The sequence below is a fragment of the Camelus dromedarius genome, chromosome 24 (assembly GCF_036321535.1).
Source record: "Camelus dromedarius isolate mCamDro1 chromosome 24, mCamDro1.pat, whole genome shotgun sequence".
Classification (NCBI taxonomy): domain Eukaryota; kingdom Metazoa; phylum Chordata; class Mammalia; order Artiodactyla; family Camelidae; genus Camelus; species Camelus dromedarius.
In genome coordinates this window covers 8830128-8854906 of record NC_087459.1, presented here as the reverse complement: position 1 = coordinate 8854906, position 24779 = coordinate 8830128, and the positions used below count along the sequence as shown (strand labels likewise).

The following is a 24779-nucleotide window of genomic DNA, read 5'->3' as shown; positions in this document are numbered from 1 at the left end:
TGACCAAACTAGCAAACTACAATGTGAAAAGTGGTAAAAATCCTAAGCAGAGAAACATAAAGAAAGCCACACAAAGGCACATCACTGATCACTGTAAAAATGCTGAAAACCTAAGATAAACAATAATAAAAAGGTAATAATAAAACCTAAGAAAAACAATACTAAAACAGCCAGAGGTAAAGGACAAATTGCATTTAAAAATAACAATAATGCTGGCAGCTGACATCTCAGTGGACATACTGGAAGTCAGAAGACAATAGAATGGAATGGATAAGCAAAAAACAATCTCTCTATATAATGGAGTACTATTCAGCAATAAAAAGAACAAAGTACTGTACATGCTACAACATGAATGAACCTCCAAAAAATTATTCTAAGGGAAAGAAGCAAGACACAATAAATACATATTGTATGATTTTCTACATATAAATCCAAATGATTCCATTAAAAAAAAACCCCAACTTTATTGTGGTATAATTTCTGTACAGTAAATTACATGTGTTTCAGATGTACAATTTGAAGCATTTTGATAGATGTATACACCTGTGGAACCATCACCACAATCAAGATACCTAACAATCCCATCTATCCCCAAGAGATACAGGTTTCAAACTCCCAGTTTATCCCTTCTTATGAAATGGTCAGAATTGGTAAATATATAAAGACAGAAAGTAGACTACCGGTTGCCTTGAGCTAGAGATGGGAACAAGGAATGTTTGCAAGTAAACATGAAAAATCTTTTCAGAGTGATGAAAATGTTCTAATATTGGATTTTGGTTATGGTCACACAACTCTAAATTTATTAAAAGTCATCAAATTTTCCGGTATGATTTAATTATTAATGCTACAGTATGTAAATTATACATCAATAAATCTGTTTTAAAAAGAAGACAATAGAATTGCACTGCAGAAGTGTTAAAAAAAACCTCTGCCAACCTAAAATTCTGTATCTAGGAAAAATGTTCTTCAAAAATGAATGCCAAAAATATGGCACATAAAAACTGACACTTTATCACTAGAAAATCCACACTAAAGGAAATGGATATTGTTCAGGCAGAAAGAAAATGGTCTTAGATGGAAGCTTGAGGGTGAATGAAGGAATAAAGAACAATGCAAAGGGCAAATATGTGTGAAATATAAATGAATATTGGTTGCACAATAAAGTATTATGGGTTTAAAACATATACAAAATTGAAATAGTTGGACCAAATAGCACATAACTCTGTAAGTGGAATAAAAGGAATTTAAGTCAGGTATGTACCTTGCATTGCCTAGAATACGGTAAATGTAGTTTATTGTAAACTTTAATAAGTTAAAAATGCACATTGTGATCTTAGGACAACCACTAAGAGAAGAGAAAAAAATTACAAATTTTAAACTAATAGAGGAGAAAATATAAAGTTAAAAAACCTCACTAAATCAATCCAAAAGGCTAAACAGGAAATAAAAAAGAATGTGGAATTGGTAGGATAAATAGAAAACACTGAGCAACATGGTAGATTTAAAACCAGATGAATTAGAATTTTTATTAGTTGTAAAGGACCAAAGCTTCTACTTAAAGCTAAAGATAGAAAAATTAATGTTTTTTGAAATTCCAGCTATACACTGTTTATAAGAAATACATCTAAAATGTATGGCTACAGTAAGATTGAATGCAAAAGAATAGAAAAGGAAAATATCCTTCAAAAATCATACAGAAATAAAATCATTTCCAGACCAAAAAAACCAAGAGTATTTGGCACCAGCATAAAAACAGTAACGGACATGGTACAGAATATACTGCAGGCAGAAGGAAAGTTATCTGATAAACATGAGGAAAGAACACAGAAAGAGGTTAATATGTACATGAACTTAAACAACCATTGTCTTCTAAAAACAACAATAATAATGTTCTGTGGAGTTCAAATCAGAACTAAAATATAAAACAACAGTGTATAAGTTGGTGAGGGTGGGATGTGTGTGAATAAAATTAAAATGTTCCAGGGGCTTAGTATTTTCCAGGAGCAAAGTAAAGATATTAATTCACCTGAGATTTGGATAAATTACATATGTGTATCTCAATATTTAGGCTTACCACTAAAAAAATACAATAAGAATACATAATTTCTGACTAGTATGGGAGAAGGAGAAGAATACAGAATGAGATAAAATAATCCAAAAAAGGGAGAGAATGAGCCATACAGACTAAGCAGCACTAGTAGAAAATATAAAATAAAATGATAGATATAAACTTTAATATATCATAAGTAATACTCATAAATAGCTTATATATTCTATTTAAAAGACAAATATTACCAAATTGGATAAAATAACACTTAACTATTCCCCTTGCCACTTTCTGGCCTAGTGTGGTCTCCTGGGTAGTTTACCTGGAATGTAGTCTCAAAGCCTTCCTAGCATTGAGCCAGTATCCCTGCTTCATGACACTCAAAGAACTTGATGGATGAATCAGCCAATCCCAGAGCTATCCTACCTTGGGAAACCTTTTTAAAATGAAACAGCAGGACTTCCCAATTGTTTAAACCAGCTGAGTTAGGATTATCTGTTACTTACAGTCAAAAGCATACCAACTGATACCATGTCTTTTGGGTTTTTCATTCCTAGAAAGTTCTGTTAAAATTACATTTGTTGAATGACACTACATTCAACATTTTCTACATTAACCAATATGTCTATCATTGGAAGTACCAGTAACAGGTTGGAAGACCATTCAGTGAGGATGTTACAAAAAGGATTCAAGTACTGGGCAATGTTTAGATAGATGACCCTTCCAACTCTAAGATTCTTGGAGTCTATAGTTTTGTACTTGTTTACCAAATGAAGATTTCTTCCATAGTGGTGACAGAGACCCCAAAGTTGGCAATGCCCAGCTCTTCCTGCCTCAGTTCCAAGTCTGTAAATAGAGATTCAAACCTGTAAGGGAAGAACAGTTTTATTTCTCAAAGGTGGAAAGTGAATCCCTCATTACCACCCTTGGCTTTCTACAGAGGAAAAAGCATGGGCTATGGAGTCAAGAAGATATCTGCTCAAATGTCAATTCTGTCCCTCTCTAGTTTCACAACTCTGAACTTGAACAATGAGGGTAATAGCATTTACTTCAAAAACTTTCTATAAAGATAAATCAAAGACACACCTAGCACACTGAAGATGCAAAGTAAATATTAATTCATCTCTTTTTTTGCGTAAAAAGGAATAATACTATTTTAAAGTGCTTACTAAATGCCAGGGGCTATTATAAGCCCCTTTCCATGTATTAACTCTGGAATCCTCTTAATAGCTCTTTGATGACAGTGCTGAGAGGTTAAGTAACTTCCCTGAGAGATCAGCAACCAACTGGACTGGGAGCCAGCCACACCTACTAGACTGCCCACAACACTCAGCCCACCACAACAGAAGAGCACGCATACCCCACATAGGAAGCACCCATAAAGCATATAGCTCTGGTGACCAGAGGGGAGTGTGCTGCTGGGATGCATAGGTTGTGATGTCCCCTAGATAAGGCCACTTCTCTGAGATGAGGAAATGGAACCAATCTATCAAATACATAAAGATATAAACAGCTAGAATTAGGCAAAATGAAGTGACAGAGGAATATATTCCAAATGAAAGAACAAGATAAAACTCTAGAAACAGAACTAAGTGAAGTCAATATCTGATAAAGAGTTCAAGGTAATGATCCTAAAGATGCTCAAAGAATGCAGGAAAAATATGTATGAAAACTGTGAGAAGTTGAGCAAGAAGTTAGAAAATATAAAGAAGAACCAAACAGAGATGAAGAATACAATAGCTGAAATAAAAAATACACTAGAAGGAACCAAGAGTAGATTAAATGATACAGAGAAATGGATCAATGAACTGGAAGACAGAGTAATGGAAATCATTCAAGCTGAACAGAAAGAAGAATTTTTAAAGATGAGGAAGTTTAAGAGACCTCTTGTACAATATCAAGTGCACTAACAGTTATATTATATAGGTCCCAGGTAGAGAAGAGAGAAAGGAGCAGAGAATGTGTTTGAAGACATAAACACTGAAAACTTCCCTAACTTAGGAAACAAAACAGATATTTACATCCAGGAAGCACAGAGAGTCCCAAGCAGGACCAACTCAAAGAGGATGACATCAAGACACATTGTAGTTAAAAAGGCAAAATTAAAGATAAAGAGAGAATATTAAAAGCAGCAAGGAAAAGCAACAAGTTATATACAAGGGAACTCCCTTAAGGCTATCAGTTGACTTTTCAGCAGAACCTCTGCAGGCCAGAAGGGAGCAGCACAAGATATTTAAAACAAAGAAAGGGAAAAACCTTCAACCAAGAAAACTCTACCCAGCAAGGCTTTCATTCAGTTTGATGAAGAGATCAAAAGATTTACAGACAAAAAGCTAAAAGAGTCCAGCATTACAAAATTAGCTTTACAAGAGATATTAAAGGGACTTCTCTAAGCAAAAAGGAAAGGCCATAAGTAGAAATACAAAAATCATGAAATGAAAAATCTCACTGGTAAAGGCAAATACACAGTAATTACAGGTACAAAGCTATTAGGAAGGTTAAAAGACAGAAGTAGTATAATCACCTATGTCCGCAATAGGTAGTTAAGGAATACACAAAACAAAAAGATGTAAAATATGGTGTCAAAAACAGCAAACATTGGGGAGGGTGGTAGCAAACTTGCAGGGTTGTTAAAATACATTCAAACATAAGAGACCAGAAAATTTGAAATAATCATACATATATGGAGAACATTCTCCAAGATAGGTCACATGCTAGGCCACAAAACACATCTCAGCAAATCTAAGAAAACTGGAATCATATCAACCATATTTTCATACTGTATAGCCCAGGGAAATATACACAAGATTTTGTGGTAACTCACAGCAAAAAAAAAATGCAACAATGAATATATGTATGTTCATGTATAACTAAAAAATTGTACTCTACACTGGAAATTGACACAACATTGTAAAATGACTATAACTCAATGAAAAATGTTAAAATAAAACCCATATTTTCTGACCAAAACTCTATGTGACTAGAAATCAACTACAAGAAAAAAAAAAACGCAAAAAACACAAACACGTAGAAGCTAAACAGTATGGTACTAAGCAACCAAATGGGTCACCAAAGAAATCAAAGAAGAAATTAAAAAATACCTGGAGACAAATGAAAATAAAAACACAATAATCCAAAATCTATGTGATGCAGCAAAAGCAATTCTGAGAGAAGTTTATAGTGGCACAAGCCTATCTCAGGAAATAAGAAAAATCTCAAATTAACAACCTAAACTTATACCTGAAGGAACCAGAAGAAGAACAAACAAGACCTAAAGTTAGTAGAAGGAAATAAACCATAAATATTAGAGCAGAAATAAACGAAATGAGGACTAAGAAAAAATAGAAAAAGTCAATGAAACTAAGAGTGGGTTCTTTGAAAAGATAAACAAAATTGGTAAACCTTTAGCCAGACTCCTCAATAAAAAAGGAAGGGCAAATCAATGAAATCAGAAATGAAAATGGAGAAGTTACAACTGATACCACAGAAAAATAAAGGATCGTAAGAGATTACTTTGAACAATTATACAGCAATAACAGGAAAAACCTAGAAGAAATGGACAAATTCATAGAAATGTATCTCCCAAGACTGAGCCAGGAAGAAATAGAAAATATGAACAAAGCAACAGCTAGTAATAAAACTGAATCAGTAATAAAAAACTTCCAACAAAGAAAAGTCCAGGACTAGATGGCTTCACAGGTAAATTTTACCAAACACTCAGAGAAGAGTTATCACCTAACCTTTTCAAAATATTGCAAAAAATTGCAGAGGAAGGAATGCTTTCAATTCATTCTATGAAGTCAGTGTCACCTTGATACCAAAACCAAAAAAGATACCACACACAAAAAAAAGAAAATTACAGGCCAATAGAACAGATGAACACAGCTGCAAAAATCCTCAACAAAATATTAGCAAACCAAATTTAGCAATACATTAAAAGGATCATACACCATGATCAAGCAGAATTTATTCCAAGGATGCAAGGATGGCTCAATGTTCGCAAATCAATGTGATACACCACATTAACAACCTGAAGAATAAAAATCATATGATCGTCTCAATAGATGCAGAAAAAGCTTTTTAATAAAGTTCAATAACCATTTATGATTAAAACTCTCCACAAAGTGGGTATAAGAGGGAACATTCCTCAACATAATTAAGGCCATCTATGATAAGCCCACACCTAACATCATACTCAATGGTGGAAAGCTGAAAGCATTTTCTCCAAGATCTGCAATAAGACAAGGATGCCCTCTCTTGCCACTTTCACTCAACATAGTATTGGAAGTACTACCCACAGCAATCAGATAAGAAAAAGAAATAAAGGAATCCAAACTGGAAAGGAAGAAGTAAAACCTGTTTGCAGATGACATAATACTATAAAAAGAAAATCCTCAATATGCCACCAAAAAACTACCAGAGCTCATTAATGAATTTGGTAAAGTTGCAGGATACAAATTAACATACAGAAATCTGTTGTGGTTCTATACTCTAACAACAAATCATCAGAAAGAGAAATTAAGAAAACAACCCCATTTACCATCACATCAAAAAGAATACAATACCTAGGGACAAATCTAATTAAGGAGGTAAAGACCTGTACTTGGAAAACTATGACACTGATGAAAGAAATTGAAGACAACACAAACAGATGGAAAGATAAACAATGTCCATGGATTGGAAGAATTATTATTCTTTAAATGACCATGCTACCCAAGGCTATCTATAGATTCAGTGCAATCCCTATCAATAACCAATGGCATTTTTCACGGAACTAGACCAAATAATTTTAAAATCTGTATGGAAACCCAGAAGACCCCAAATAGCCAAATCAATCTTGAGAAAGAATAACAGCTTGGAGATTTCAAACAAAAGTACAGAAATCAAAATAGTTTGGTACTGGCACAAAAACAGACACGTAGACCAACAGAATAGAACAGAGAGCCCAGAAATAAACCCACACAGTTATGGTCAATTAATCTACAACAAAGGAAGCAAGAATACATAATAGGGAAAAACAGGCTCTTAACTGAGTGGTGCTAGGAAAATAGGACAGGTACAAGTTAAAGAAAGAAATTAGAACATTTTCTCACACCATATACAAAAATAAACTCAAAATAGATTAAATACCTAACTGTATGGCTGGAAACCATAAAATCCCTAGAAGAGAATATATTCAGAACACTCTTTGACATAAATCAGCACTATCTTTTTTGGATCTGTCTCCTAAGGCAAGAGAAACAGAAGTAAAAATAAACAAATGGTACCTAATTAAACTCAAAAGTTTTTGCACAGCAAAGAAAGCCATCAACAAAACAAAAAGACAACATACTGAATGGAAGAAAATATTTGTAACTGATTATGACTGATAAGAGGTTAATAACCAAAATATATAAACAGCTCATACAACTCAATGTCAAACAAACAAACAAACAAACAAACAACCTGATTAAAAAATGGAAGAAGACCTGATAGACATTTTTCCAGTTTGGATGGAAGGGTGTAAAAGCCACTGTGAAGTAGACTGAGAAATGCATGGGTGATGAGATAAAGTAGGCAACATGCTTAGCACATTTTTAGAGGAGTTGGGCTGTGCAGGGTTGCAGAGCATTGAGTGGTGGCTGGAAAGAGAGGCAGGCTCAAGAGGGTGTTTCTCCAGAGCTTGCTAATATGTTCATGGAAATGATCCAAAGAGAGAGAAGCTGGTGATGTAGATGAGAGAGGAAATAATCAAAGAAGTGAACTCTTGACAAGATGAGGTGGCTGGGATCTTGAGCTGGTGTTGAAGGATGAGTCTTTGATAGGAAAATGACCGCGTTCTTAGCTGTAAAAAGATGGAAGAAAGAGAAAAATGAGTGTGGAAGCAAGCAGGTTTGTAGGTTTGTGATAGGGATAAAACAGAGTTCTTGTTAGGTGGTTTTTATTTTCTTGATGAAGAATAAGGTAAGATTCCTATCTGAAAGCATCATAGAGACTGGGGAGAAGGAGAGAGGGAAGTGTTGGGACCCAATCTGTGGTCTAAAATAATTACAGTGCTGATCTCTACTCCCTCCCCACATCCAAAGTGAGCTTGTAACTTTATAGTCAATCCTCCATATCTAATGTTCTGCATCCATGAATTTAACCAAAGAGGGATAGTGTAGTGCCATAGTAACCTATTTATTGAAAAAAATGCATGTATGGCCTCTCTTCATGACTACAACAAAACCATTACTGACTGCTAAACAACCATAAAAAAAATAAAAAGACTGGAATCTAGCAAAAAAGATCCTCTTCAACTGGAAACATAAAGAGGGAATCTCAGTGGGACGGTAGGAAAAGTGTGCTTGCCTTATAATTGGGCCCCATACCCTCCAGGTGGGTGACCCACAAGCTGAAGAATAATTAAGTTGCAGAGGCCCTTCCACGGAGTGAGAGCTCTGAGCCCCATGTCAGGCTCCCCAGGCCAGGGTTCCGGCATTTGGAGGAGGAGACTCCAGAACATCTGGTTTTGAAGGCCAGTGGGGCTTAACTCCAAGAGCAACACAGGACTGAGGGAAGCAGAGACTTCACTCCCTTGGGAAGCGCGCACAAAATTTCGTGCACACCTGGTCCAAGGGCAGAGGCAGTGACTTCACAGGAACCTGAGCCAGACCTACCTGCTGGTTTTGGAAGGTCTCCTGGGGAGGTAGGAGGTGGATGTGGCTCACCCTGGGGACATAAAAGCTGGTGGCAGACTTTCAGGGAGTGTTCATCTACATGAGCTCTCCTGGAGGCTAACATCTTGCTTGAGTCATTTGAACCTGGACCTAGCCCCACCCAACAGCCTGTAGGCTTAAGTGCTGGGAAGCCTCAGGCCAAACATCATACTGGGTGGGAATGCAGCCCCACCCATCAGCAGACTTCCTGAGCCCTGAACCACCTCTAGACAGCGCCCCAGGCACATCCCTACCCAGCAGAGGGCCAAGACCAAGCTCCACCCAGCAGTGGGCAGGCACTGGCTCCTCCTGCCAGTAAAACTGCATAAGCCTCTGGTCTAGCCTCATCCACCAGGGGGCAGATACCTGACATAAGAAAACAACAATCCCAAAGCTTGTGGAAGGAATTCGCAAACGCAGGCCAGACTCTACCCTGGGACCAGCTGGAACCAGAACCTTGGATGACAAGAGAGGAGTGTACTACTGGGACCCATAGGATGTTCCCACAGAGGGCCACTTCTCCAAGGTTGAGAAATGTAACTAACCCACTTAAAAGCAGGCATATGCAGAATAGATAAACAAGATTATACTGTGTAGCACAGGGAAATATATACAAGATCTTGTGGTAGCTCACAGCGAAAGAAAATGTGACAATGAATATATGTATGTTCATGTATAACTGAAAAATTGTGCTCTACACTGGAATTTGACACAACATTGTAAAATGACTATAACTCAATAAAAAATATGGTAAAAAAAATACAAATAGAAAGTTAGACAATTAGAGGCGGCAGAGGAATATCTTTCAGGCCAAGGCACAAGATAAAAATCCCAGAAGAAATAAGCAATGAGGAGACAGACAATCTATCTGAGAAAGAGTTTAGAGTAATTATGGCAAAGATGTCCAGAGAACTCAGGAGAAGTATAGATGCACAGAGGGAAGTTTTTAGCAAAGAATTAGAAAATATAAAGAATACCCAAACAGAGTTGAAGAATAAAATCACTGAAATGAATGACACACTAGAAGAAACCAAGAATAGACTAAATGAGGCAGAAGAATGGATCAGTGAACTAGAAGACAGATTAGTGGACATCACTACCACAGAACAGAAAAAAGAAAAAAATGAGCAAAGTTTAAGAGAGCTCTGGGACAACACGAAGCACACTAATATTCACATTATAGAGGTCCCAGAGAGAGCAGAGGGAGAGGAAGGACCTGAGAAAATATTCAGAGATAATAGCCAAAAACTTCCCTTACTTGGGAAAGGAAACAGTCACCCAAGTCCAGGAAGCAGAGTTCCACACAGGATTAACCGGAAGAGGAACACATTGAGGTACATAGTATTTAAATTGACAAAAATTAAGGATAAGGAGAAAATATTAAAATCAGCAAAGAAAAGCAAGTAATAACATACAAGGGAAGTCCCATAAGGTTATCAGCTGATTTTTCAGCAGAAACTCTACAGGCCAGAAGGGAGTGGCATGATATGTTTAAAGTGATGCAAGGGGAAAACTTACAACCAAGAATATCTATCCAGCAAGGCTCTTGTTCAGATTTGATGGAGAAATCAAAAGCTTCACAGATAAACAAGAGCTAAGAGAATTCAGCACCACCAAACCAGCTTTACAACAAATCTTAAAAGAACTTCTCTAGTCATCAAATCACAAGAAAAGAGAACAAAATGAAGAAAGAGAAAAAAAAGACCTACAAAAGACTGTTTTGGCAATTCAGGGTCTTTGCTGGTTCCATATAAATTTTGGAATTGTTTGTTCTAGTTCTGTGAAAAATGTCATGACTATTTTGACAGGGGTTGCATTGGATCTGTAGACTGCTTTGGGTAGTGTGGTCATTTTGATAAGGTTGATTCTTCCAATCCAAAAGCACAATATATTGCTCCATTTCTTTGTATCATCTTTAATTATCTTCAACAATGTTTTACAGTTTTCAGAATATAAGTAACCTCCTTGGTTAAGTTTATTTCTAGGTATTTTGCTGTTTTGATGCAATGGAAATGTTTATGCCAATAATAAAATTCTGGTTTTTGAAGTGAAAAAAAAAAAAGCAAATGAAGGGCCACAAATGGCAAAATATCCTTCCTTTTTATGGGTGAGTTGTATTCCATTGCATGTGTATGCTACATCTTATTTTTTTAAATTTTATTTTATGGAGTTATAGTCAGTTTACAATGTTGTGTCAATTTACAGTGTAGAGCACAATTTTTCAGTTATACATGAACATACATATATTCATTGTCACATTATTTTTCACATCTTACTTATCCATTCATCTATTGATGTGCACTTGAGATGCTTCTGTGTCTTGGCAATTATAAATAATGCTGCTATAAATAGCAGGGTGTATGTATCTTTTTGAATTAATGTTTTTGTTTTTCTCAGGTATATGCCCAGGAGTGGAACTGCTGGGCCATATGGTGGTTCTGTTTTGGGGTTTTTGAGAAACCTCCATATTGTTTTCCATGGTGGCTGCACCAATTTACATTCCCACCAACAGTGTACAAGGGTTCCCTTTTCTCCACATCCTTACCAACATTTGTTATTGTGTTCTTCTTGATGATGGCCATTCTGACAGGTGTGAGATGGTGTCTCATTGTGATTTTGATTTGCATTTCCCTGATATTAGTGATGCTGAGCAGCTTTTTATGTTCCTATTGGCCATCAGCATTTCCTTTGGAAAAATGTCTGTTCAGTTCTTCTGCCCATATTTTAAATGGGTTGTTGTTTGTTTGCTTTTTAATTGAAGTACAGTTGATTTAAAATGTCACATTAGTTTCTGATGTATGGCACGGATGGACTTGGTGGGCATTATGCTAAGTGAAATAAGTCAGACAGAGAAATACAAATATTGTAAGATATCACTGACACGTGGAATCTAAAAAAATACAACAAACTAGTGAATATAACAGAAAAGAAGCAGACTCACAGTTGTAGAGAATGAACTAGTCGTTACCAGTGGGGAGAGGGGAGGGGGAGGGGCAAGATGGAGGTGGAGGAGTAAGAGGTACAAATCATCAGGTATAAAATAAGCTACAAGTATGTACTTTACACCATGGGAATATAGCCAACATTTTATAATAACTGTAAATGGAGTATAACCTTTAAAAATTGTGACTCATTATATTGTACACCTGTAACATATATTGTACATCAACTATATTTCAATTTTTACAAGTATGGTATTGTAAAATAAATACATAAATAAATAAACTTTAAAAAAGTAAAGGGATAGAGAAAATAAATAAATAAATAAATAGTCCCCTATGATGGATATTGAAAAAAAAAAGAAATAAAGGGAATTCAAATCAAAAAAGAAGAAAAACTGTCACTGTTCATCGATGACATAATACTATACATAGAAAGACCTGAAGAAGCAATCAGAAAACTACTAGAGCTCATCAATGAATTTGGTAAAGTTGCAGGATACAAAATTAATATAATGAAATCTGTTGCACTTCTATACACTAACAACGAAGTAGCAGAAAAAGAAATTAAGAAAACAATACTGTTTACCTTCACACCAAAAAGAATAAAATACCTAGGAATAAACCTACCCAAGGAGGCAAAGGACCTGTACTCCAAAAATAGCCAAAACAGTCTTGAAAAAGGAGAACGGAGTTGGGGGAATCATGCTCTCTTCAGACTACACTACAAAGCTGTAGTAATCAAAACAGTATGGTACCAGCACAAAAACAGACACACAGATCAATGGAACAGGATAGAATGTCCAGAAATAAACCACATACTTAAGGTCAATTAATCTATGACATAGGAGGCAAGAATATACAATGGATAAAAGACAATTTCTTCAACAAGTGGTGCTAGGAAACCTGGGCAGCTACCAGTAAAAGACTGAACATTCTCCAACACCATATACAAACATAAACTTAAAATGGATTAAAGACCTAAATGTAAGACCAGATACTATAAAACTCCTAGAGGGAAACATAGGCATAAATCACAGGAATATTTTTTTGAACCAGCTCCTAAAGTAATGGAAATAAAAGCAAAAATAAACAAATGGGATCTAATTAAACTTAAAAGCTTTTGCACAGCTAAGGATACCATCAACAAATCAAAGACAACCTACAGAATGGGAAAATAATTGCAAATAATGCAACTGACAAGGGACTAACTTCCAAAATATACAAATAGCTCATACAGCTTAATTTAAAAAAAAAAAACAATCAAAAATTGGGCAGAAGACCTGAATAGACATCTCTTCAAAGAAGACATCCAGATGGCCAACACGCTCATGAAAAGATGCTCAACATCAGTAAGAGAGATGTTAGAGAAATGCAAATCAAACCTACAATGAGCTATCACTTTACACCAGTCAGAATGGCCATCATTAAAAAGTCCACAAATGATAAACACTGGAGAGGGTGTAGAGAAATAGGAACCCTCCTACACTGTTGGTGGGAATGTAAATTGGTACAGCCACTATGGAGGACAGTATGGATGTTCCTTAAAAAACTATATGATCCAGCAATCCCACTCTTGGGCATATACCCAGAGGAAAACATAATTCAAAAAGACACATGCACCACAATGTTCACAGCAGCATTATTTACAATAGCCAAGACATGGAAACAACCAAAATGTTCATCCACAGATGACTAGATAAAGATGAGATAGATAGATAGATAGATAGATAGATAGATAGATAGATAGATAGATATGATGGAATACTACTCAGCCATAAAAAATAAAATAATGTCATTTGCAGCAACATGGATGGACCTGGAGACTGTCATTCTAAGTGAAGTAAACCAGAAAGAGAATAAAAAATATCATATGATATCACTTATATGTGGAATATGAGAAAAAAGACACAGTGATCTTCTCTACAAAACAGAAACAGACTCACAGACATAGAGAACAACCTTTTGGTTACCAGGGAGTAACGGAGGTGGGAAGGGATAAATTGGGAATTTGAAATTAGCACCTCTTGGGTAGTGATGGAAATGTTAGCTATCTTGATTGTGGTAGTGGTTTCATTGGTGTGTACATCTATCAGAATTCATCAAATTGTACATCTGAAATATATGTCGTTTACTGTAAAGGAATCTACCACAATAAAGGTGCTAAAAAAAGAAAAAAGAAAAAAATCCATGTATAAACAGACCTACCCGGTTCAAACTTGTGTTGTACAGGGGCCTGTTGTACGTTAATGGAAAATCAAGTAAAATCTTCATCTAAGCTCAGTTACTCAGGTGCAGGTAATTAGAGTTCCCGCAATCAAGGGCCCCTGTAAAGCCGTATTAAAGAATTTGACTTTAACTTGAAGGTAACCTGGAGCCATCAAGGGTTTTTAAGGAGGGAAGTGACATGATCAGAGTCCTGTATTTTCAGGTGCACCCCCCGATGCGGTGTCTTTCTAGGAAGTACCAAAGGCCCGAGGATCCAGACCACTACAGAATAGTGCCCTTGGTGAGGGCAGGGACATCCGGTACATGCCAGCTATCACTCCAGTCCTCTTGGGTCCATACCTGTGCGTGCTCTCTTGAGGAAGTATAAATGTTATTTCTTCTCCAGTGCTAGGCTGGTAAATTGCATTTGGTATGTGATGACAAATCAGATGAGAAACCATTTCTGTGTTACAATCAGGTTTTTTCACTAAAGTCATATAATATCCTGCACCTGAAACAACATTTAAAAGATCATGAAACAAGTTCACTCTTTATAGCCACATTTAGTGTTCTGTAGCTTAGGGCCCCATGGAGTCAAATTTAAACCACAAAGAACATGCCTCTGAAGGTCTGTAATGCTATTCTTAAGAGTCTTACCTTCTATTCCATGGTTGGGAGGTGATAATAGCACATTTAGCAATGCTAGGCAACACAAAGAAAGGTTGCATTAACGGCAACACTCCCTTTCAGGGATAACTAATGTGGGGAAGTGAAAACTTAGTAGACAGGGGCCTTGAACAGTAAGGTTAAGAATAAAGATACCTCTATCATAATCAAATTGTGTTTTTGAGGATAGCTACCTTATGGTATCCTAAACATTCTTTCAGAAATTACTAGAAATGCTTGTTACTACATTGCTAGCAATGTAGTCATTCAACAAACACTTATTGAGCTCTTATGATGTGACAGGCACTCTTCTAGGTACTGAGCATATAGCAGTGGACCAAATAGTCAAAAATCCCTACTCTCAAGGGGCTTTTACTAAAGGGATGTGAGACAGATAAGCAAAAAATATAGACTATTAGTGACAAGTGCTGAGGAGACAGATGAACAAGGAAGGTGATACAGAGTATCAGGGATTGTGATTTTAAATAGGGTCACGAGGAAGGCCTCACTGTGACATCTGTATAAGGACTGGAGACCTGCGGAAGAGGAGAGGGCATGGCAACACGCAGGCCTGGAGGAAGGAGCAGGCCTGGCGTGCTGGTTCAGCACGAGGCCATGAGGCAGGAGCAGATCAAGGAAGCGGAAGAGCATTAGGAAGTGCGGTCGGGGTAACAGGACCAGGCCAAGGGCTCTGACTTGTCCTCCCAGTGGGACGAAAAGTCACTGGAAGACTCAGCAAGTGACATGCTCATTCTGACAACAGGGCAGAGGCTAGGGGTGGCTTAGAAAGCAATTGTAATAATCTAGGTAGGGGGATGGAGGCCTGGACCAGGGTGCTAGCAAGTGGTAGAGATGGGAGGAAGGTAAGGTCATTAGGGTTTGCAGATGGATCAGATACGGGCTATGAGAGAGGATCAGGGAGCCTCCAAGGTTTTGATCAAGCTTCTAGAAGAACAGAGCTGCTTTACTGTGGGGGAGAGGGCTTGGTAGTAAAGAGCTGGAGCTCAGCTCTGCACAGGCTTTGGACAAGTCTGACAGGTCCATTCACCATCTACGTGGAGGTGTGGAGTAGGCAGTTAGATACACAAACCTGGAGTTCAGTTGAGATACATACAGTTTTCAGCACAGAGAAGCCAGGACACTGGATGAGATCACTAAGTCAGTGGGCATTAAAGAAAAAGTGAAGCAGCTGAGGCACTTCCATGTTTAGAGGTGATGCAAAGGAGCAGCCAGAGACATAAGAGGAAACCGAGAGGTATGGGGTCAAGGACAACAGGGGAGGATGTCTGTGGTCGGACGCCAATGAGGAGTACAACCAGTTGTGGAAATAACTCACAATTTTGCATGCACTATCTCACTCTTTGAGGAACATGGTATCTTAATCTCCACTGTATAGATGAGCAAACTAAGGCTAAAAAAGAATGGATCAATTTGGCCACCAGGATGAAGAGGCAGTAACCTTGCAGAGTGGAACTCAATCACAGGCCTTCTGACTCCCATTCTCAGACATTCTTTTTGCTTTATTCCTTCCTCATTCTCACAACTCCTTCTGCCTGGGGCCTTGGGTCTCTGTCCAGAGGCAGCAGAACAGGACATCTAGAAAAGGCCTCTCCCTGTCTGATCTCAGGGCCTTTCAGGAAAGTTAACAGTGGGCACTTTGTCCAGCACACGGGACCAACAACGCTGACCCTACATGAAACAGACCCCGCCCCACTGCCCACTGCTGGCCGCTCACCATTTTTCTGTTTGAGGAACAGCAATGGCCCGCAGCACTGCAGCTCCCCCTTGGCCATGATGGTGATGCGGTCCCCCAGCAGATCAGCCTTATCCATGAAGTGGGTGGTCAGCAGGATGGTGCAGTCAGTCTTGTGCTGCTGAAGAAGGGCCCAGAAGGCCCTCCTAGAGATGGCGTCCATGCCCAAGGTGGGTTCATCCAGCATCAGCACCTGGAGGGCAGAGGAACAGCCTTGTGATGATGGCAGAGCCGTGTTCCAGGCCCAGACTGCTGGGCTATAGGCCCTGTGTGGCTTGAGGTCTACGAAGATGCAGCAGTACCATCCACCAAACTGCCTATCCAGGGCATCCAGGGCTGAGGTGCCTGGGCCATGGCTGGCAGGCCTGCAGCAAGCCCAGGCCAAATGGGAGCTAGAAGGCAATACTTCTGGACCCTGCTGCTCAACATGTTTGTCTGTTGCCTGTGGGGGCCCTGGCCAGGATCCCAGGCCCCGCTGCCCTTGTACCCCTGAAGAAGGGCCCAGATGGCCCTCCTAGAGATGGCGTCCACGCCCAAGGTGGGTGGGCGTGCTATGAGGGCGATGCCGATGGAGAGCTTGTGCCTCATCGAACCGCTCAGGAACCTGCTCCGGGAGTCCCGCTTGTCCTCCAGACTGACGACGTGCAGCATGCGTTCGACTTCTTCAGGGCACTTCTGGTGCGACAAGCCTTTCAGCTGAAACAGCAGGGGACAGAGATCTGGCAGGGGCTTCTGATGGGAGGCTGGCCCACCCAACAGACATTTTGCTTGTACAGTAGTCCCCCCTTATCTGAGGTTTCCCCACAGTCAACTGTGGTCTGGAAGTATTAAATGAAAAACTCCAGAAATGAACAACTCATAAATTTTAAATTGTGCACCACTGTGAGTATCTTGAACCCTGGTATCTCATGTCATTCTGCTCTGTCCTGCTCGGGATCCCCAACACCGACATCATCATGACTTGGTGATCTGGGATCATCTGGAGCAGGTAAGCCTCCTTCTGAAGATACATCAGAAGGTCAAGAGCCTAATACAAATCACAATGCCTACCTCATTCACCTCACTTCATCTCATCACATAGGAGTTTTATCATCTCACATCAACACAAGGAAACCGGTAAGTACAGTACAGTAAGATATTTGGAGAGAGAGAGACCACATTCACGTAATTTTGATTACAGTATATTGTTGCAACTGTTCAATGTTATTATTAGTTATAGCTGTTGATGTCTTACTGTGCCTAATTTATAAATGAAACTTTGTTATAGGTATGTACATATAGGAAAAAGTAGTATATATAGGGTTTGATATCATCTGAGATTTCAGGCATCCACTGGTGGTCTTGGAATGAATCCCTTGGGAATAAGGTGGGGGGACTACTGTATATACATAAACTATACACAAGAAACATACATAAGAAACTTACTACCACCAGGGAAAGGGATGGACAAAAGGCTTTTGCATTTTGAACCATGTAAATATATGACTTAATAATATTAAATACAGCAGCATATTAAAAGGATTATACACCATGACCAAGTGGGATTTATCCCAGGAATGCATGGGAAGGTCAATATATAAAAATAAAATAATGTCATTTGCAGAAACATGGATGGACCTAGAGATCGTCATTCTAAGTGAAGTAAGCCAGAAAGAGAAAGAAAAATACCATATGATATCACTCATATGTGGAATCTAAAAAAAAAAAAAAGAAAGGGACACTATGAACTCATCTACAAAGCAGAAACAGACTTGCAGACATAGTAAACAATTTTACGGTTACTGGGGAAAGAGGGGGAAGGGATAAATTTGGGAGTTTGAGATTTACAAATGATAGCCACTATATATAAAAACAGATTTTAAAAAGTTTTTCTATGTTCAATATCTTGTAATAACCTTTAATGAAAAAATATGAAAATGAATATATATGTATATGCATGCAGAAATTGACACTGTAATTGATTGTACTTCAATTAAAAGAAAATCAATGGGTAAGTATGATATAATAAAGAATCTGGCTGGCCTTTGTCCCCAGTTACTGGGAGGGGCCTCTAAATCCTTGGAATGATAGGAGTGTCTTTGTTATTTATGGTAGTACCCTCAGGCCACACCTGAATTTATGCTAATGAAGTGACACAGGATCTGGGCTGGTTGCACCCAAAAGACCAACATATGTGATTAGAGGGTTGAGGTTTTGAGCCATGATATCAATCTGACCTCTCAACCTGCTAGCAGGGGAAGGCTGCAGATTGAGTTCAGTCATGAGGCCCATGATTCAATCATTCATGCCTACATAATGAAACTCCAATAAAAACTGGACTCTTGAATCTTAGGTGAGTTACCCTCTATATAGTGATGTGCTTAGGAGGGTGATGCATTCTGAGGACACAGAAGCTTTTCACTTGAGACTCTCCCAGACATGACCATATATGTGCCAAGACCATTCAGTGGGGAAAGAATAGTCTTCTCAGTCCAGTGGTGCTGGACAACTGGCTATCCACATGCAAAAGAATGAATTTGACCCCTACCTCACACCATGTAAAAAAAATCAGCTCAGAATGAATCAAAGACCTAAATGTAAGAGCTAAAACTATGAAACTCTTAGAAAGAAACATAGGTGTAAATCCTAGGCAGTGTTTTTTAAAATATGACATCCAAAGCATAAGCAACTAAAGAAAAAATAGATAAATTGAATTTTGTCAAAATTTAAAACTTTTGTGCATCAAAGAGCATTATCAACAAGGGGATAAGATAATTCACAGAATGGGAGAAATTTTCTGTAAATCATATATTTGGTAATGGTCTAGTATCTAGAATATATAAAAAAAAAACTCTCACAACTCAACTATAAAAAGCTAAGCAACCCAACTGAAAAATGGGCAAAGGACTTGAATAGACATTTTTCCAAAGAAATAAACAAATGATCAATAAGCCAATGAAAAGACATTTCATATCATTAGTCATCAGGAAAATGCAAATCAAAACCACAATGAGATACCATTTCATAGCTACTAAAATGTAAGTTCCTCAAAAAGTTAAAAGAAAAAGTTAAAGGCAGAGTTAAACCTTATGACCTGTAAATTTCACTCCTAGGTCTATACCCAAAAGAACTGAAAATAGGTATTTAAACAAAACCTTGAAGACTAATATTCATAGCAGCACTATTCATAAAGCCAAAAGGTACAGACAACCCAGATGTCCATCAACTGATGAAAGGATGATCAAAATGTGGCATACAATTCCATACAATGGAGTATTATTCAGTCATTAAAAGGAGTGAAGTATTGATACTGGCTACTACATGGATAAATTATGAAAACATTATGTTAAGTGAAAGAAGCCAGACACCAAAGGACACATTTTGTATGATTCTTTTTATATGAACTATTCAAAATAGTCAAATCCATAGAGACAGAAAGCAGATTAGTGGTTGCCAGGGGCTAGGGGAAAGGAATAATGGGGAGTGACTGCTAATAGATCCAAGTTTTCTTTTTAAGGTGATGAAAATGCTCTGAAATTAAATTGTGGTGGTTGTTGAACAGCATTGTGAATACAATTTTTAAAATTATTGAATTTTACATTGTAAAATAAGCAAAATGATGAATTTTATGTTATGTGAATTTTCTCCCCAAAAAGTAAATACATAAAATTAAAATTACCTTCTAGAACTCTTTAACTCAAAAATCTTAAATGCCACACCCATCCCTCTTCCTGACTGTTTAGGGAATAGTATCCATAAGAGGTGTCAAGCCCCTCTGAGCAAGTTGAGTCAGACTGCTGCAGGCTATCTTACCATCCCCAAGTCTATCACCCACTGACTCACCTGAGCATAGAAATAAAGATGTTCTGCTACTGTCAAGTTATCAAACAAGATGTCATGTTGGGGGAACCAGCCCATGATCTTCTGGATTTGAACCACATTTTGCGAAATTTCACATCCATTGATATATGCCTGTCCACCTGAAGGGGGAATAAGACCTAGAAGCAAGTGGAAGACATAATATCCTGACGTCATCGTCAGTCAGAGCCACAGCAGTACAAAGGCTTAATGATGCCCTCTGCTTTGTTTGCTTGTTCTCACACATACCACCCTATTCTTCTTGTCACAGTCAGTCAGTAACATCCAAGGAGCCTGTGTTCTATGACAGTGTACAAGGATGTTTGGGGATAGTAGAGATAGGAGATGCTGCTTTTGAGGAGCTCCAATTGGGTTAAGTGAAAAAAACACACATAGCCATTTGTAAAGCAAATTACATTGCTATTAAGCATTAAGTAATGATACAGACGCATAAGTAAATGATCAAGAAGAAAAGTATTTTGGGCATCTAACGGTTTAACTTGGGATCCTTGAAGGCACGATCCATAACTGATTTATCTCTGGTTCCCAATAAATTCCCAATAAATCCCAGTGAACCAATGAATGATTCCATGCCCTACCAAAGGTATGTCAGTGTAAAACTTGGCTGGCTGCTCATCTGCATATCTTTGTCTTTATTCTCATTTTCTTATTCCAAGTATATTTTTAAGATTGAAAAGGGGCAATAAATGTCTATGCAACAAGGTTTGGAGAAGAAAGTATAAGAAAACAAAGGTATAGCCACTATATATAAAAATAGATTTAAAAAAAGTTATTTCTGTATAGCACAAGGAACTATATATAATATCTTGTAATAACCTTTAATGAAAAGGAATATAAAAATGAATATATGACATATTTGCTTGACTGGGACATTGTGCTGTATATCAGAAATTGACACCTTGTAACTGACTGTACTTCAATTAAAAAAAACTTGGATTGGCGCACACACACACACACACACACACACACACACAAAAGAAAGAAAACAAAGGTTATACAAGTCCCATAATTAAAACATAACCACTGTTAATATTGTACTATATAGCTTTATGTATTTTTATGCATATGCTGACTCACATATCATATTAATCTTTAGAAAAAATGAGAAAATATAAATTTTGGTTTTTTAGCTGGCTTTTTCATACAGTAATGTATTGAGGCCATTTGTCCACATCAACAAAATCTATATAATATTTAAGATTTCGCTATTATGAATATATCCTATTTATTTATTCAACCGTCACTGGTAGATACTTAGGTTATTTGCAATTTTTCATAAGTATAAACATGTGATGTAATTTTGCCTGCTTCCCCAATTATTTTCTAACTAAACCAATACAAGTAGATCTGGTAGGTCAAAAAGGGGACAAGACTTTAAAGGTTTTTGATACTGACTGCCAGACTACCCACTGACTGGGGTTTTTAGTTCTTCCACTTTGGCTGGGATAATAAAGCATCCATCATTGTTTGAGGAAAAAAAGCAATACTATTCTACAATGAATGTAAAAGTCTTCTCAGGCATAATCATAACAATGGAATAACTAAGTAGAAGAACTCATAGAAGAACTAAAAACCACATAACTTTACTGGGTGGAGAAATGGGGCTTAAAACACAAAACATTCCTATACTAAATTTTGGGCCTCTCTGCAAACAATACGAGGTAGAAGCCCCTCAATGTCTGCTGTCCCAAGCAATCACCCAGGTTTTCCCTTTCCAGCTCAGCATCTTCAGGGCTACTGAATCTCATTGTGTCCTTCAGTGGAGTCACTTTCTCCAGGGCAGCACTGGCTTTTTTCTACGCCCTGTCACTTCCGGTAGAAAGCCATGACTGTTTCTCTGATGTATCATTCATGGTCTGCATTTTGGCAGAATTTGCAATTATGTTAATTAACTCATTCAGTCATTCATTCAGTGATATTTATTGAGTGCTTATCCTTTGCCAAGCACTGTCCCAGGCACTGTGGATCCAGAAATTAACAGAACAGGTATCCTGGGGAGAGGGATAGGGGATGAGTACGACTGTGATGAATATGGGGGAACACAATAAAAGGGAAGGTAACAGGGGAGAGCCTGTGGAGTGTTTACATCAGTTGGCCTCCTTTTTCAGTGCTCGTACTAGACTTACCTCCTTGATCACTTAGCCCGGCATCTAGCTGGAACACCCTGCAGGAACCGAGGACCTCACAAGTCTACATAGGAGGGGTGGCCTTTCCTAAATGGTCATGCTGCCAGGAGCAGCAGTGCCTATACCTGAGAGAGGACCACCCACCCAGCGACACTACTCCACCTCAGTCCCAGAAACTGGCCACGTTCAGTCCCTAGTCCTGCCTCACCCATAGCCCACCCAGTGTGTGTGTCTGCTGGATTGAAACTTGGTTTTTAAAGTCCCAATACCAAAGGCACCACAGACTAAGCTTCACAATATTGCTGCTCTTCAAATGTCTCCAATGGAAAGTGCATTGGCAACCTCTGAGAAGAATCACGGCAGCCTGACTCTGAAGTGCTCAAAGCTTCCCAGCAGTTTGGGGTTCGGTATGCAACACAGAAGAGCTGGTTGGCTTTCAGAGCTCCTTGAAATCTGGAAATGCATCTCACTGGTTTCATATAGAGCTTTACACATATAGAGCTTTACAGGTTAAGCTTTCAATAAATATATGTTTCTTGAATGAATGAGTTTTCAAATATCAGAATATTATTTTAGTTGATGGAATGTGACATAATTATTTAGGCCTATATATAAAATAGATAAACAACAAGTTTCTTAGGTATAGCACAGGGAACTATATTCAGTATCTTGTAGTGACCTATAATGAAAAAGAATGTGAAAACGAATATATGTAGGTATATGCATGACTGAAATGTTATGCTGTACACCAGAAATTGACACAACATTGTAAACTGACTATACTTCAATGAAAAAGAATTATTTAGACATACAAATTATTCTGAAACAAATAATTTTAGAATAATTCACCAGGTATCATTCTAAAATGCCCCTGGCAATCAAAAGTAAATGGATGAATTGTTGGGTTGAGAGATTAATGGTGCCTCACTGTACCTGGAAGTTCTACCTGGAAAGACACATTCGAAATAGTGTCCATGGCTTCTTGATAGTGTATGAACGTTAAGTTTCTCCAACTGACTGAGTCAAAGATTTCTTTTCCCCAGTACAGGATAATGTGAACAATCAGGTACTTCATAGATGGTTAAAAAAAAAACTCAAATAAGCAAACAATAAACAACAGACAAAAATGTCAGTGAAATCTAATAAGGGGCAATGGAGCCAAAAATCTAGATCTGTTCAACAGTTTCTTCAGAGCTCCTCAGGAGGGCTGACCCCACATGTGTACCTGTGAGCATGCCGCAGGTGGTGGTTTTGCCTGATCCATTGTGTCCCAGGAGAACAGTGATCTGCCCCCGGTACAGATTCATGGTCAGATCTTTGACTGCTTTGTGTTCATCCCTTCCCTTGTAAAACACCTGTGAAAAAGCCAGAGTATGACCAACAATATAACATGCACACACACGTGGCATTTCTGAAGAACCTATGACAGGTCGGGCACCCACACCAACTTCCCTTCTAAGTTCATCAGCAGGAATCCAAGTGGACAGCTATAAAAGGAGCCCTTGTGTCAGAGTTTAGCTTCCTGGAGCTACTGAGGAACCTGACTGGGAGCAATGCCAGGGGGGCCTCTGTGGCCTCTGGAACCTGGTAGTACAGCACCAGAGCCACAGAGGCCAAAGCTCAAGGACGAAGGGCTCAGAGCTCAAACAGAACATCTTTTCTCTGCTTCTCGAGCCACACCTTGTTCTGCATTACCTGGCTAAGCCCCTGAAAAAGGGGCCGCCTCTTGTGGGAGGTGTTGATCTATGGAGAGAATCCCAGAGAGGCCTGTTCTCTAAATCAAATGTTTCCAGTATTTTAAATACCATTTATTTTTTCTTATTGTGTAAGTGATTCATACGTAAGGATATAAGGAAGAAAATAAAATCACCCACAGTGCCACTCTCAGAAACAACATCACACTTCAGTATATGCCTCAGACAGTTTCTGTCCTGTCTGACTGCATTCAGGCTGGACTCCAGGTCTGGAGTGCAGACACTATAGTTGGGTGGGACGCAGCACCTCTTCCCACAATTTATCTAATTGTGTTTAGGAGCAAAGTGCCGCTGAAAGGAATTTGGCAAATTCCTCTCCTCCCACATCCATTTGGTGGTGGTTATTTTAAATCAAGTATGACAGTCCTCTTCCCTGACTTCTCAGTCCCTCTTCGGCAGAGGTGGACATGTGACAGACTTCTGGGCAGTAAGAATATAGGATGATCTACTGAAGGGCAAAAAAGAAAGAAGGAAAAAAAGTCTCTCCACAAGAACGCCCTTTGCTCTTGTCTTTCCCTATAAATGAGCTGTAGCAGCCGTCTTGCCGCCCTGAACTGATAAGCACAGAGATGAAAGCTACATGCTTCCACTGGCCCAGGGAAACTCAGCGAAAGCAAGTGAGCAGAAAGAGCTAGAACGGCTTTGTTGAGCAGCTGAAATCAGGCCAGAACCATGAGCCTGCAGCCTGCTTTTTGTGTGGAAAAAGAGAACAAAATCCCTGCCTTTTGAAGTCACAGTAAATTGGGTGAAG

General features: G+C 38.4%; 1 protein-coding gene across 1 annotated transcript in view; it reads right to left on the bottom strand.

Annotated features, from left to right (window-relative positions):
* The window catches only part of LOC105099778 (ATP-binding cassette sub-family A member 17-like), a 74085-nt gene that overhangs the window by 29249 nt on the left and 20057 nt on the right, over window positions 1-24779 (bottom strand). Inside the window, 6 exon segments of the mRNA XM_031447561.2 lie at window positions 2815-2913; window positions 14232-14382; window positions 16273-16483; window positions 16816-16986; window positions 20113-20267; window positions 23500-23629. Of these exon segments, the coding sequence (XP_031303421.2) occupies window positions 2815-2913; window positions 14232-14382; window positions 16273-16483; window positions 16816-16986; window positions 20113-20267; window positions 23500-23629 (917 nt within the window).